A 13,061-nucleotide genomic window follows, 5' to 3' on the forward strand; every position below is an offset into this window, starting at 1 on the left:
TAGGGGAGGCCCGATCCAAAAAATATTATAGTTCATCGCCATATTATAGTTCATTTGCAAGCCTACCGTGAAAATTTTAGTGGGGCGCAAAAATTTAGGGGGGCACGGCCCCCCTAGCTCCCCTTTCCGTGGATACGGGCCTGCTGAAGTGTACATGTCCTGTATCAAGCTAGATTCTGTATCTTTCTGGTTTGAGTTTGAAACTACACGACTACATTTAAAAAGAAAATCCTTCTGCCATTTATTTCCTATATTAAACAGGAAACAATGGGGAATAGCAATGAATTATCAGCTGGGAATCGTATTTTAAGCAAGAAAAGACAAACATACATTTTCGTTAACAATTATTAGAAATGGCATTTTTCTTTGTGTACGCCTGGCAATCTTTGCGTCGTCGAAACAGGGGAGCAGGTTGACAGCAGAAAATGCTTCACCAGGCAGACAACAGAGAGCAGAGCAGAAAGAACGCAGTTGTGGGAGCGTCTTGATCAGTGGTTGCCGGTTGCTGTTCTCATCTGTCAGATTAATTTTTTGTTTAGAGAATCGAGTTAATTGTCAATTTAAAACGATGAGTACGAAACATCTCGCTAAAGGTAAGTAATATTTTAAATCTTTTCTTCTGTTGTGTTAGCTAAATACCACTTGACTTCATAGTGAAACCGGCGTTTTTTAAATAATTATTTCATATGTAATTTTCTAAAGGTGGATGAATATTTGACCTTTGTTGTTTTTGATGAATAATAATATAAGTTTATCTTTAACCAAATTGGAATAACTGAATGTTCCATACCTTTTTAGAAGGAAAAAAATGTAAGAAATTTAACATTGCATACCCTTCGAATGGTTATTTTATTAAAGAAATAGTTAATATTGTTGCTTCAATCAAGATGATTTTAGTACTATTAATTAGATTTCAGACGGTATTTTTTGGGTTAATATACAGTGTGTCCATAAAGTTAGAAATACTGAAATTTTTGCAGTTCATCGATACTAAAATAACTACAGAAATATTTAACTAAAAATAGCCATCTTCCCACTTTTAACTTTTTTATTCTTATTTTTTTAAACTTTAGTGAAAATTATTTTTTAAGTAATTTGTATCATGACTCACTAGTACTAGTACCACTAGTACTAGTAGTCTCTGGTGCTAGGAGTCCCAGGTGGATCCCAGGCTGTGAGTTTGTGATAGCCGTGTCCTGGGGTTTCCCCCAGTTTCCTCCCACTCCCTCATTCTACCAGTTATTTTCGAGTCATTCACTCGCCCCTTTTTTGTGACAGCAATACTCGCGCGGGGGTCCAATAGATCCCCAAATTATTATTTTTATACAATATTTTTTTTAAATAATTAAAACAATGTAAGCATAATTCTAGACATGTTTTTAAAAGTATTCGCCAAAATTAGATTTTTTGTACTCGTTTTGAGACATTTTATATTTTTTAATCAGGACTTCTGGCTAGCAACAAAATTTACCTGTTTGTGGGTCTGTGTACACCTCGCACTACTACTTAAGGGTCAATCATCTGTCCCATCTAACCTGAAGACCAAAAATCATTTTGGGTTAGGTTAGGTTAGGTTACATTACGTTTTTAATTATCTTCATGGTTTGAATGCCCCCGCCCCCCACAATTAGAATTAACCAGATATAATTTTATTTCAGTGATTAGCACCGTGTAGGTGTAAGAAAGTTTCGAATATTACGAGGTGGGGAGGTTTACAATCTGTGTAAATGGTGTAAGTGGTCTTATTCAATTTCTTGTCAACATATGCACAGCAATACGTGTATAATCAAAGTCATACCCTTAAAATTAATGGTTGTGCATTACTTGCTCTACGTATATTAAGTGCCCAACTTTCCTAATGAGCTCCGTGGGCGCCTTTGGGTAGAAGACCTGGATTCTATTCCCAACGATTGACAGGTTTAATGGGGACGTCAGCCTCTAAAGTCGATTCCCATTGAGAGCCCATGTTGTTCGGATCATATGTTAAGTTGTAGGTGCAAGTTTCATATAGCCTTACTGCTGAAAGGGGCACCTAAACTCAAATCCAATCTAATATTCATATTTATCAGAACTCAAGATACAGCTATTAGTGGTAGAGCAGCAGTGGCGACGCCAGAGAGGGTATAAGGGGGCGGGCACTCCCGTTATCATTTGTCCCCTAACATGTAATGGTACTAGTAATATACTATTTTCAGTATACAAAAAAAAAGCTCCAAACGACTCTGGCCCTCCGCTTTCCCCCTCCCAAGAAAGCAAAGCTAGCGTCGACACTGTAGAGCATTTATTTCCAATAAGCGGCCGTGGCTTTGATCTTAGACTGTCTGAACTTTTATTGGATTACATGGTGGTCGTGGGTTTTCTCTGGGTTCAGTTTTCTCGCATTCTTATCTTAGGAATTTTTTTCATTACCTATTCTTTTTGAGCTAGAGATTGAAGTATTGTATGCGGAAGAAAGACTTCGTCTATGAGAGAGAAATTTAACGAAGATCCTCACTGAAAACAATTTATGTATCAGAGCGCCATAAATATTCTAGATTCGACGCTGCTGGTACTATTATAGGAGCGGAGGCTGTTGCTTAACCAGCGTAATCCGTGAATTTGGTTATGTACGCGTACGCCCCGTCCTGTAGTTAGTGGATCAATGTAAGCGGATACGGCCTTATTTAGGCCCTACTGAATACAGTCAAAGAAGGATCGTAAAAATGTATTACCTGTAAACATTCATGCATTCAAGGAAATGTGTGATGACATGTAAATGTATATGAGTGCATGTACTGTATGTGAATTATTCAATTAACATTTTGGATATTCAAAACCGAATGAATTGTAAGAAAAATAGAGACTGGAGTTAATATAAGTGTAGTAGCACCCATGGTGCGGTCGTCTATGTAGCCCTATACAAACACATTATAAGAGAGAACCACAGTGTGCCTAGATTTAATGATTTAAATATGACGATATTTCACAAACCGGTGTGACACTAAGTTTGGAAAATGTATGCAGGTAATAGTTAAGAACAGCTACTTCTCATCTCCCGTGCACGAGGATACATCTCACTGTTGCACTACCTAAACACCCTATGTACAAGGGCAAGAATTCAGTCTATTACCTACTTTTTAACATCCTAGATAGTCAATGAATAATTCCTGAAAGTATGGCGTTTCTCGTCCTTCCCTAAATGGGAAGTACGGCTCCTTAACTATAACCTGTATGCAAACGAAATTTTTACTCTCAAAATGCGGACATGTCTGCATAAATGTTCACGTATGATAAACCTACTAATACCTTAAAAAAAAAAAAAAAAAAAAAAAAAAAAAAAAAAAAAAGTTTTATTGACCATATTTCAATGTAAATTAACCTTAGATCTTTTCTTTGAAGATCCCTCTTCCCCATTACCAAAAGTTGTTAATCAGGCTTGCTGTGACCTTCGTGGGAGGATTCCTTCTTCCTTGTCTGCAAAGGAATCAGTGTAGGAAATTCAAGCTTCGATAAACCTCGTTTAACACTTTTCTGGGTTTCGCACTTTATGATGAATAAATATATGCATTTTCACTTCCCGTTACGGCAGTCAAGAATCAGAGCTTGAAGAATACAATGATTTTCTTAAAAAATATTAAACTTACAAACGTGTAGTCGAGTCGTTAAGGTGCGTGCAGCCTCAGGTTCAATTCTCGATGAGCTCGAATATTTTCACAATTGGGGAAACTACTTAAGAAGGATAGCTATCCCTGGTTTAGGAAGTTAGGAATAACTGCAGTGGCAATCAATGGCCACCAGAGACGCCAGCAATATATATATATATATATATATATATATATATATATATATATATATATATATATATATATATATATATATATATATATAGTGAAACCTCTCTAAAGCGGACAGCCGTGGGGAATCAAAAATTGTCCGCTATAGAGAGGTGTCCGTCTTAGAGAGGTTTCGATATTTTCTTACGTAAATTAGTAAATAAGGTGATATGTAATTACAAACTATTGAAGGTAATTTATCAAACCGTCCTATGACTGTGGGCATGTCGACATCTGCGGATTCTCCACAAATCGCTTTGAAAGAAATTTTGTGTCTAATCCGAAACTTCTCTAACCCCTCGTTCGAGACCTTGAAATCTGAAACATTAATTTCTGATGCTACCTCCAAATTCTTAGCTTTTAGCATCGACCCTAACACAGGAATTTTTTTTATTCCGCACTCTATAAAAACATTCACTTGCACACCAACTTTGTTCAAAGCAATGAGACACTATTTTCATTGTCATTTCCACACCACAACTTTATTAACTTGTCTTGGTTTTGTATTATCTCAGGTGCTTGTGTTTTACCGATACAAAAATTTTCAGCTATCCTTCGCATACCTCAGTATTCTTCGAAAATTCAATCAATTCGATTTTAACATTAGCGCTTCTCGTGGCATTTCGAAAGCTCTCAACAACTTACACCTTATTGCTTATTCGATGCAGAATGACTTAAAAAGATTTCCGTCTACAAATAGAGGCACTAAGACAATATGCAAATACGCGGACAAAAATTACCAAACATGTCTTCTGCTTGATTCCAGCGGAACAGTAGAATGACGTGTCATCCCAAATGGCAGGCAACTGTCAATCACTTTTGATTCTAAAACAGGTTGAGTGGGAGTGGAATGCAAGCAAAGGATATGAGGGTGTTGTTAAACAAAGACGCTTGATCTGAGTTTCTGAACAGCCAGCTGACGAGGAAAAATGTTATTACAGTGCTTCCTTGGTGATACATGTATGCATTTCTGAAAATGTATTTTTTCTGTGCTTTTCAACTTGTTTCTAGAGAAAGGGTCCGTAATATGGAGGTAAATAATACCTATAAGAGACAGAAAAGACTGTCCGTGTCCGTACTAGAGAGTGTCCGCTTTAGAGAGGTTTGTCAACATGGTTTTTTCCTATTACAGTGTTTGGGGATTAAAAAATATGTCCGTTATGAGAGGTGTCCGTTAGTAGAGGTTTCACTATATATATATATATATATATATATATATATATATATATATATATATATATATATATATATATATATATATATATATATATATATATATATATATATATATATATATTTAAATCCCTCTACCAATATAGAGACCGTTATAAAACGTATCCTTTTTGCAACCGGTAGAACGGCTGGAGTATAGAAATTTGTTTTTGGATATATCGTCTCTAGACATTGAGGATGACACCGTAGTCAACTTTTTTTCTTCAAAATTGACGTATTTCTGCCTGTTCCCAAAGTGGCGTTCTTCTGGAGACAATTCACTCAAGTACCTCTTCGGAGTCCAGTATAGATGCTTTTTTGCGTACAGTTTCAGGCAATTTCTGCGCCCATTCAAGCAGAAGTACCAACGTTTGCTTGGGCGTCGAATTAGCCTTACAATGAAGCAGACTTCCGGCGAAGCTGTGTATAGATGCTTACGCACCTCTAGTTATGGTAGCAGATATGTATGTATTTATCTGATGGAGCGACGAGCTCTTTATTCTGTTCCTCCAGCTTTTTACTATATACAAGGAGTATCAGACCACCCGTCCCAGGCACTTTTCTCGCCTCGTAGTGCACGTAGACACTTCAAACAAAAAATGAACTATCAAATCGTATGTGAAGAATCATATAGTAGTGCTTCCGTATCCAGTGGAGTAGCGGGAATATTTCCACGGGGGATCAACTTCGAAAAATTTATATGGAAATTTTTCTTCAGTTTCGATTTCTTTGGAAGTATTATTGAAAACAAGCAATTTTGCAGGAAACATTTTTCATTAAATTCTACGGTTTGGCATCTATGTGTGTTATTTGTTGTTGAATTGCTATCAGACCACCCGTCTCACGCATTTTTTTTTTAGGTTCGTACTTCGTAGTGCAGGTAGACACTTCAAACAAACAAACAAACAAACAAACAAATGAATGCCAAATCGTAAGTGAAGAATCAAACTGTGATTCTTTCATATTCAGTGGCGTAGCGAGAATACTTCTGCGGGGAATGAACTCCAAAATTTTAAATGGAGAGTGGTACTAATTTCGATTTATTTGGAAGTATTATTGAAAAGGAAACAACTTTTACAGGAACATTTTCCGTTAAACTTTCCGGTTTGACATCTATGTATTATTTGCTGTTGAATTACAACTAAGAACAACAGTTTTAGTTGGTAATGACTCCAAAAGAATATCAGATAGCACATGTTCTATTAAATAGTTGTTGAAAACGCTTTATAGCATTTAGTATCAAACGTTAGGGCATATCTCGTCTACTTATCAACAAAAGAAAACAATATTACAGGACAGTACTAGTTTAAATTTCGGAATCTGAACCAATTTAAAACAGAGAAACAGAGAAAAACGCTCTTTGGTTTTAAACTACGTATGAAAGAAATTTGGGTGTAAAGTCCAATAACTACGCTCCAAAAAAATCAAACTTACGAAATCACTGACACTCTCTTAGTCTTCTTAACTTATGTAAACATTTTAATAAATCACTTTTCGGAACTCATTGCACAAACAATTGTTCAAGAATAATAGAAATAAACAAACTGAAGATAATAAATAAAATAAATAACATGAACTGCAAGTTCTGAACATTCTCACCAAAATATCGTACTCCCCCCCCCAAAAAAAAAAATAAAACACAATAAATGTTCAAAGGATCGTCCAGCACGTGCGATGCACATTCGAATGCACACCGGGACATTGTAGATTGCTCTTAAAACTTCATTTCCTCTTAGGCCATGGCAGACATTATAGATCTTGTTCATTATGTCTTCCCTTGTAGTAGGACGCTCTTGCTAAACCATCTCCTTGACACGTACCCAAAAGAAAAATCGAGAGGAGTCAGGTCCGGAGAACGAGCTGACCAGGAAACGGCCTCCTCTTCCGATCCACCTGTTTAGAAATAAATTAGCAACAGTTTGTCCGGCAACTGTTGCAAAATGAGCAGAGTAACCGTCTTGTAATCACATTATTTCACGAGTTGCTAATGAGACCTCTTCCAAGCGCTCACAAAGAACATCTGACAAATAATTAGCCTATCCTACTTCTGTTAAAGTACCTTCGAAGAAATAAGGACCAATTTGGCCTCCCACTATACCACGTCAGACATTTAGACTCCAGATATGTTGATTGTCAACTTCACGTACCCAGTGAGCATTCTCGCTGGACTAGTAGTGAGCGTTGTGTACGTTGACCTACATTAATCTTGAAGGTCACCTCATCCGTACACAGAATGTTGTGGTGAAACATGGGTTCCTGTCGCTTAGTAATTGACTCCAGATGGTCATGGAAATCTTGTTCTCGGAGTTTTTGGTGCAGACGAACATGATAAGGATTTAACGTGTTATTGTGCAGAGTCCTTCAAATCATTATGTGTCTCATAGTAGCATCCCTAGCTAATCGTCCTGTTGAGATTTGGGGAACCATAAAGACTGCATCAAGGATGTCGGGAGACCGTTTATCCTGAACATGTCACCTGATCTCCAGGCGTTTGTTGTGGTGAGGATGGACGTGCCCAATCCTTTGCACACAAAGTGCCGATCAGATACTCGTGAATGATAGTCAGTGTCAGTGAATATCTGAGGGTTCAGTGAATATATTCTGGTGAAGGCAAATCGGTTGAGAGCTACGTCCATGTGACATACTTTTTGGTGTGCCCCTGGAACAAGATGCGCTACATCGTATTCGGATGTCTTTACTCCAGCATTCTTGCGCATCCACAGTGAACAAACATCATTGTATGTGTCTTGAAATGGTTTCATAAAACACCTATCAGTGAGTTGAGTCTTGTGAGTGATATGTGGAGGAGTACTGAGCAGTGAATCCTGTGATCCCTCGCATATTTAATCACTTTCAGTACTTTATGGCTGCCATGTCCATCAACAATTAGCAGAACTGGGATGTGAGGGGAATGATGACAGAATTTTACAAAGTGTTGCAACAAAGTTAAAAAAATATCAGTCGTTATCCAATCAGTACTTTGTGCTACAGCAATACTCTCAGGTGGAGCATCAACAAACAGTCCCTCACTCTTCTTCTGGCGCGGAAATATGACTATGAAGAGGGGTAGTACAAACTGACCAGTAGCACTCACGCAGAATATCAATGTTATATTCCGACCTCTTTCGCCCGACGTAGGATTGCCAGATTTTGTAAGCGAAACACCCGGACACCAATCTCACGCTATATAGCTATTAAGATCACGGTTCATAGTCATTTGGTAAGAATCTATTATACCAGTCTTTTCAGATTACTAGCTACTTACAATTTTCCAGTTCATTCTTTCTATAAACAGTTAGCACAAATGAAGCCCCACAAAGGATGTATACAAAAATGTGGAGAGGTAACGGGAGAGTTGCCTGGTGACCCTTTTTCCGAATTCCGAGCTTTTGTGTTTAACAGGCCCTAAATATTGCGCCAATTACGACACACTCTCCCATATATGATTGAAGAGATATTCTTTTCTTTGTTGCGTCATCATTTGAGTCAGAAATACTACCTTCCGTTTTCAGGTAAGAAATACTAGTTTTTGCAGGTTGATTTTTCTCAATCTGAAAAGCGAAAACAGGCGTGCTGAAAGCCTTTTGCGGGACAGTTAATTCTTTCATTGAAAACCGGGAAGTCAGGCAACCCTAGCCCGATGTCAACTTGCCCAGAACTCGTTTCCGTTTTTCACATATCACTTTGGAATTAATATGAACACACGATAAACCAATCTCATGAGCGTTCAGTATTCGTGATGGTGGAAAAGAACATTTCTTCATCAGTGTGCACTAATTTGTATAGAACTTTGCAAATTGTTCCTTATTGAAACTTGTTCACGATATACTTACAGGTCGCGGTTTCTCAGTGGTAGAGCGTTCACCTCTGCTGCATAGAGTTCTTGGTTCGTTCACAGCTCCGCCAAGTGACCTTTGTGGTGGACAAACACCGTGTGTGTGGGTTTCTTCCAGGTTCTTCCGTTTTCTCCCACTTTCTTGATTCCACCATTTCATTCATTTCTCATCATTGCCGTCTCCATTAGCCTAGCCGGCATAAGCGTGGGAAATAAAACTCAAAGATTTAAATATACTTGTAGACACAGGTGTTCTAACAAATAAATTGGGAAGTCACGTCTTAAACTCGTATAAAAACCTTTCACAGCACTCTGTTTATCTTTGTTGAACCTGTCATTGATATTTAGTTCTTCAGCTAAGTCAAACTATCTTCATTTATTCTTACCGTGGGAATGACATTAAACGATCAGCTAACTGTTTCACATGGCATTTCAGCTCTTTTCCATACATATCAGGGAAAGTATTTTCTCAAATCCTAACTTACGCGCAACAGGTAATTTCATTCCTTGCTTTCGCTGTGACAGTCTGTGTTGCAGAGAAGTATTTGAGACACCAAATCTATGTATCAAATGTCATGTGAAGCAGTTAGCTGATCGCTTAATGGCATTATCATAATAAGAATACCTGAAGCTAGTTTGCTTAGTTGAAGAACCAAATATGAAAGCATCACCATTTGTTGTTTGAAGTGTATACGGGCACTACGAGCCGAGAAAAAGCCTGGGACGGTGTGATCTGATACACCCTGTATACATGTTACTTTAAAATTTCTGCATAATTCCTGAAATGGGTTAAGTGAAATAACATCTGAGGTTTGAAAACATTTCTTTCAGTTTCAAACAGTGATCAGTTCTTTGAAAATAAAACGTTTACCTTCCTTCAAATGGGTGAATATGCAACTGAGGTAAACTGTATGGCGTTTTATTCTTCAAATGTAATTTTCTGTTATGTAAAAGTAAAGCGTTGACTTTCATTTATATATCTACAGAATACTTCAAAAGTGCTGTAATATACAATAAATTGGTAAAACTGAATTTGCGGTGAAAATGTGTGAGAACAAAATTTTTACAATTTTAAACATTATGTTCACTTCAGTATATATTAAGTAATTCCGAGGTTCCCAACATAGTTTCGTTGGGGTGAAAGTCCGTGGCTATAGGAAAAATTGTTGAATATGCATCTCAACTAAAAGATCATAAGAATAAAAGTTTAGCAGTTTCAAGCGTAGGTTTTAATTAAAGCGGGTTGCAGAACATTTTAGATACCGTATTTACGCAAGTCTAAAACGTCCTCAAATGTGACAAAAAAAAAAAAAAAAAAAAAACTATTCGGCATTGACTTTTAAGAATGAAAAAGATAAATAAACATGTGAAAACACAATGAAAATTTTTCGTCTTCCATTTTGTTTCCAATTTCCGGATAAAACAATTTCCCATTTTTCGCAAAATGTGGGTATTCCTAGTACACATTTTTCACAGAATCATGACTAATGAGATTAGCTATCTCCGTCAAAACTCAATCGTTTTCTGCTGTAAATTGGGCCTTACTGACAGTGCAAAATGTAGGCCTAAACTTGCAAACTCGAATGTAAGACACACCTCAATTTTGGGGCTGAAAAATAATTAAAAATGTGCGTTTTAGGATTGCGTAAATACGGTATTTGAAAACGAAGGTAGGACAGGAGGATAAGATGGTCATTTCTTGAACATGGATAAGAATATTGCACTTTGTTAGTAAAACATATAAAGAAAGCATGGTTCATGCAAGTTGGTGCCCTAGCACACTACGTCTTGCTCATACTAAACTACTTGAACACTAGGTTTCAGCCAAACTGTATTGATCGTCAAGGAGCCCGAGTCTTACTTTGAGTTCGACGAACTACGCTTTCTGGGAGTACGGTTAATCTATGTTGTAATTCAGCGTATAGATTCCCGACAGGGCTCATCTTGCACGAAAACAAAGGATATATAAGGGAAGCAATTTGCCCAAATTGCCTCCCCCCCTATTTTCATTCTTTACCATTCCACTTCAAAACATGGGTAGAATTCAACAGAGGGCACATTGAACAAATGTGCTCTCATCTATGATACGGGACTTTTTGGACACCCTGTAAACAAACTTCATATTTCTTTGCTTCTTGAAACTATTGTCATCCCTTAAAAATTTTACCCTTATACGTATAGCTTTACTACGAACTTTTATATTTACCTATCATCCTCCGCAACAAAATCTACTTTTTTTTTCTTGACACTCACCCTCTTTAAATCAAACCTTTTTCAGGCTGTTACTTCGTAATGAACAATTTAATTCAGTCTCATTTTTCATTACAACCTTACGTGCCCATTGACGAGTGTCACATCAGGAGGCAAGTAAAAGTCTTGAAGTCTAAAATACCAATTAATCTATAAAGAAATCTTACTTCCAGTAGTGACAGCAATGCAATAGTGTTGATTATCCGCATTAATTGAGACCACGGTTACGCATCTAATTAAGAATGCGTTTGTTTAGCAAAGAAAGGCACTACAGTGCATTGTTACTTTTCTTATAATGCGTCAAGCTTGAAAAGGTGATGGCAACCTTCAAAGCCTTCAAGTATTAATTTAGACTATCATGTTTACGTTGTTCCAAGGAAAATATATAAAGGAGAAAATGTCTGAACAGTGATCAGTAGGAATGATGCTTGCTTCAATTCGTTATTTCTGATCACTGTTCAGATGATGTATGTCAATGAAATATTGACCCACCGCCCATCATGACTATGACTCACTGTGATCCACCATCCAGCATGACCCACTTCAACAAACCGTGACCCAATATGTCCCACTTCCCAACGTGACGCACTCTGACCCACTACCCATCAAAACCCATCGTAATCAACTTTAACCCATGATCCACGTCCTCCTGTCCACTGACTAAAGAGTTTACACTTGCAATTAAACAATGCTGTGAAATTATCACTAATCGGAGTTTGAATTTCTACGGTTAATCGCTCAAGCACCGCTCTGTTACAATAAGGTGGATCTGACCTTTACAATATAAAATGGTAAAGTGTTTGTCATGGGTAAAATTACGATGAATTTGAAATATTATATATAATTATTTCCTTGCTGAATTACAGATACTTTTCAGTGGAAAATGGGATGAAATTTGAAAATCTCAAATCAAGGTATAGTGGACCAAAGTAAATGTGAATAAAGATGTAAAGTTTTCCATATATTTAAGTATACAGTGAAAACTTAAGACTTACATGTAATTAAACTTGAAGTACAAATTTTCTCGCAACCTTATAGCTTCCACGGCGTGCCTTGTGCTGTGAAGGATCCATATAATAAACATAAGATTCAAAAATTATTATATTAGAAAGTAGTGGATATATGATACCACTGCTTTCTAATTAATTGAGACTATTTTTTGTGTCTCAATTAATAATTGTATCTTACTTTTTTCTCAACTAATATCGATCGTTTTTGATTAGTTTTACAGATCAATCCCCTACCAATTTCCCATATATAGAAAGTCTCCTCCATAGAAGAGAAATTTAAAAAACTGCTAGAACACGTTCTGTTTATTTTTAATAAAGGGTTAATATACTGAATTTCACTCCCTAAGTTGAACGACTTGTGAGATACTCAATTTTTCGTAAAAACTTGGACCTCCTCTCCCCCTTTAGTACATGTATTATAATAAAAGCGATATGATAACATCCCAGTTGAGATTAGGGTCTAACTATCTACCAAAATTCATTTCATTTGGCTTTGCCATTTGTCCGTGATCATCACTCACACTTAGTTACATTCGCTTTTATGTAATAATTCATGTATTACAGTTGATTCAAAAATGTATTTTTTTTCAGGAGTTAGCTTCTCTAAAAACTCACAGGCTGTATCTCGAAAGCCAGGTAGTAAGTCCTATTGTTGTTACAACAGTTACAAATATCAATAACTAAAATACCTGAAGTTCTTTTTTTCACATAGATATACTCATCTCAGATAAGTAAACAGAAAAAAATGAAAAATGAATAAAATGGATGCCTTGAAAGTGAAACACAGGCACATTCACCAGTGTTCAGAAGATGCTGTCTACTATGGACTGAATAGAGTGAGTCAGTCGGTCTGAGTGTGTCGGTGAGTCAGAGTGGGTCACGGTGATTGGTAGGTAGCAGTGGGTCACGTTCTGCTGACCACGACCCACTGACCCGCTCACA

General features: G+C 37.0%; 1 protein-coding gene across 1 annotated transcript in view; it reads left to right on the forward strand.

Moving 5' to 3' along the window:
• The first annotated feature begins 425 nt into the window (after nucleotides 1–425).
• Nucleotides 426–13,061, forward strand: part of LOC145672500 (pyrimidodiazepine synthase-like) — a 99,965-nt gene continuing 87,329 nt past the window's right edge. Inside the window, exon 1 of the mRNA XM_081741665.1 lies at nucleotides 426–593. Within this exon, the coding sequence (XP_081597791.1) occupies nucleotides 569–593 (25 nt within the window). The 5' untranslated portion in view covers nucleotides 426–568. The remainder of the gene's footprint in view (nucleotides 594–13,061) is intronic.

The sequence above is a fragment of the Thermobia domestica genome, chromosome 2, assembly GCF_964235325.1.
Source record: "Thermobia domestica chromosome 2, izTheDome1.hap1.1, whole genome shotgun sequence".
Lineage (NCBI taxonomy): Eukaryota > Metazoa > Arthropoda > Insecta > Zygentoma > Lepismatidae > Thermobia > Thermobia domestica.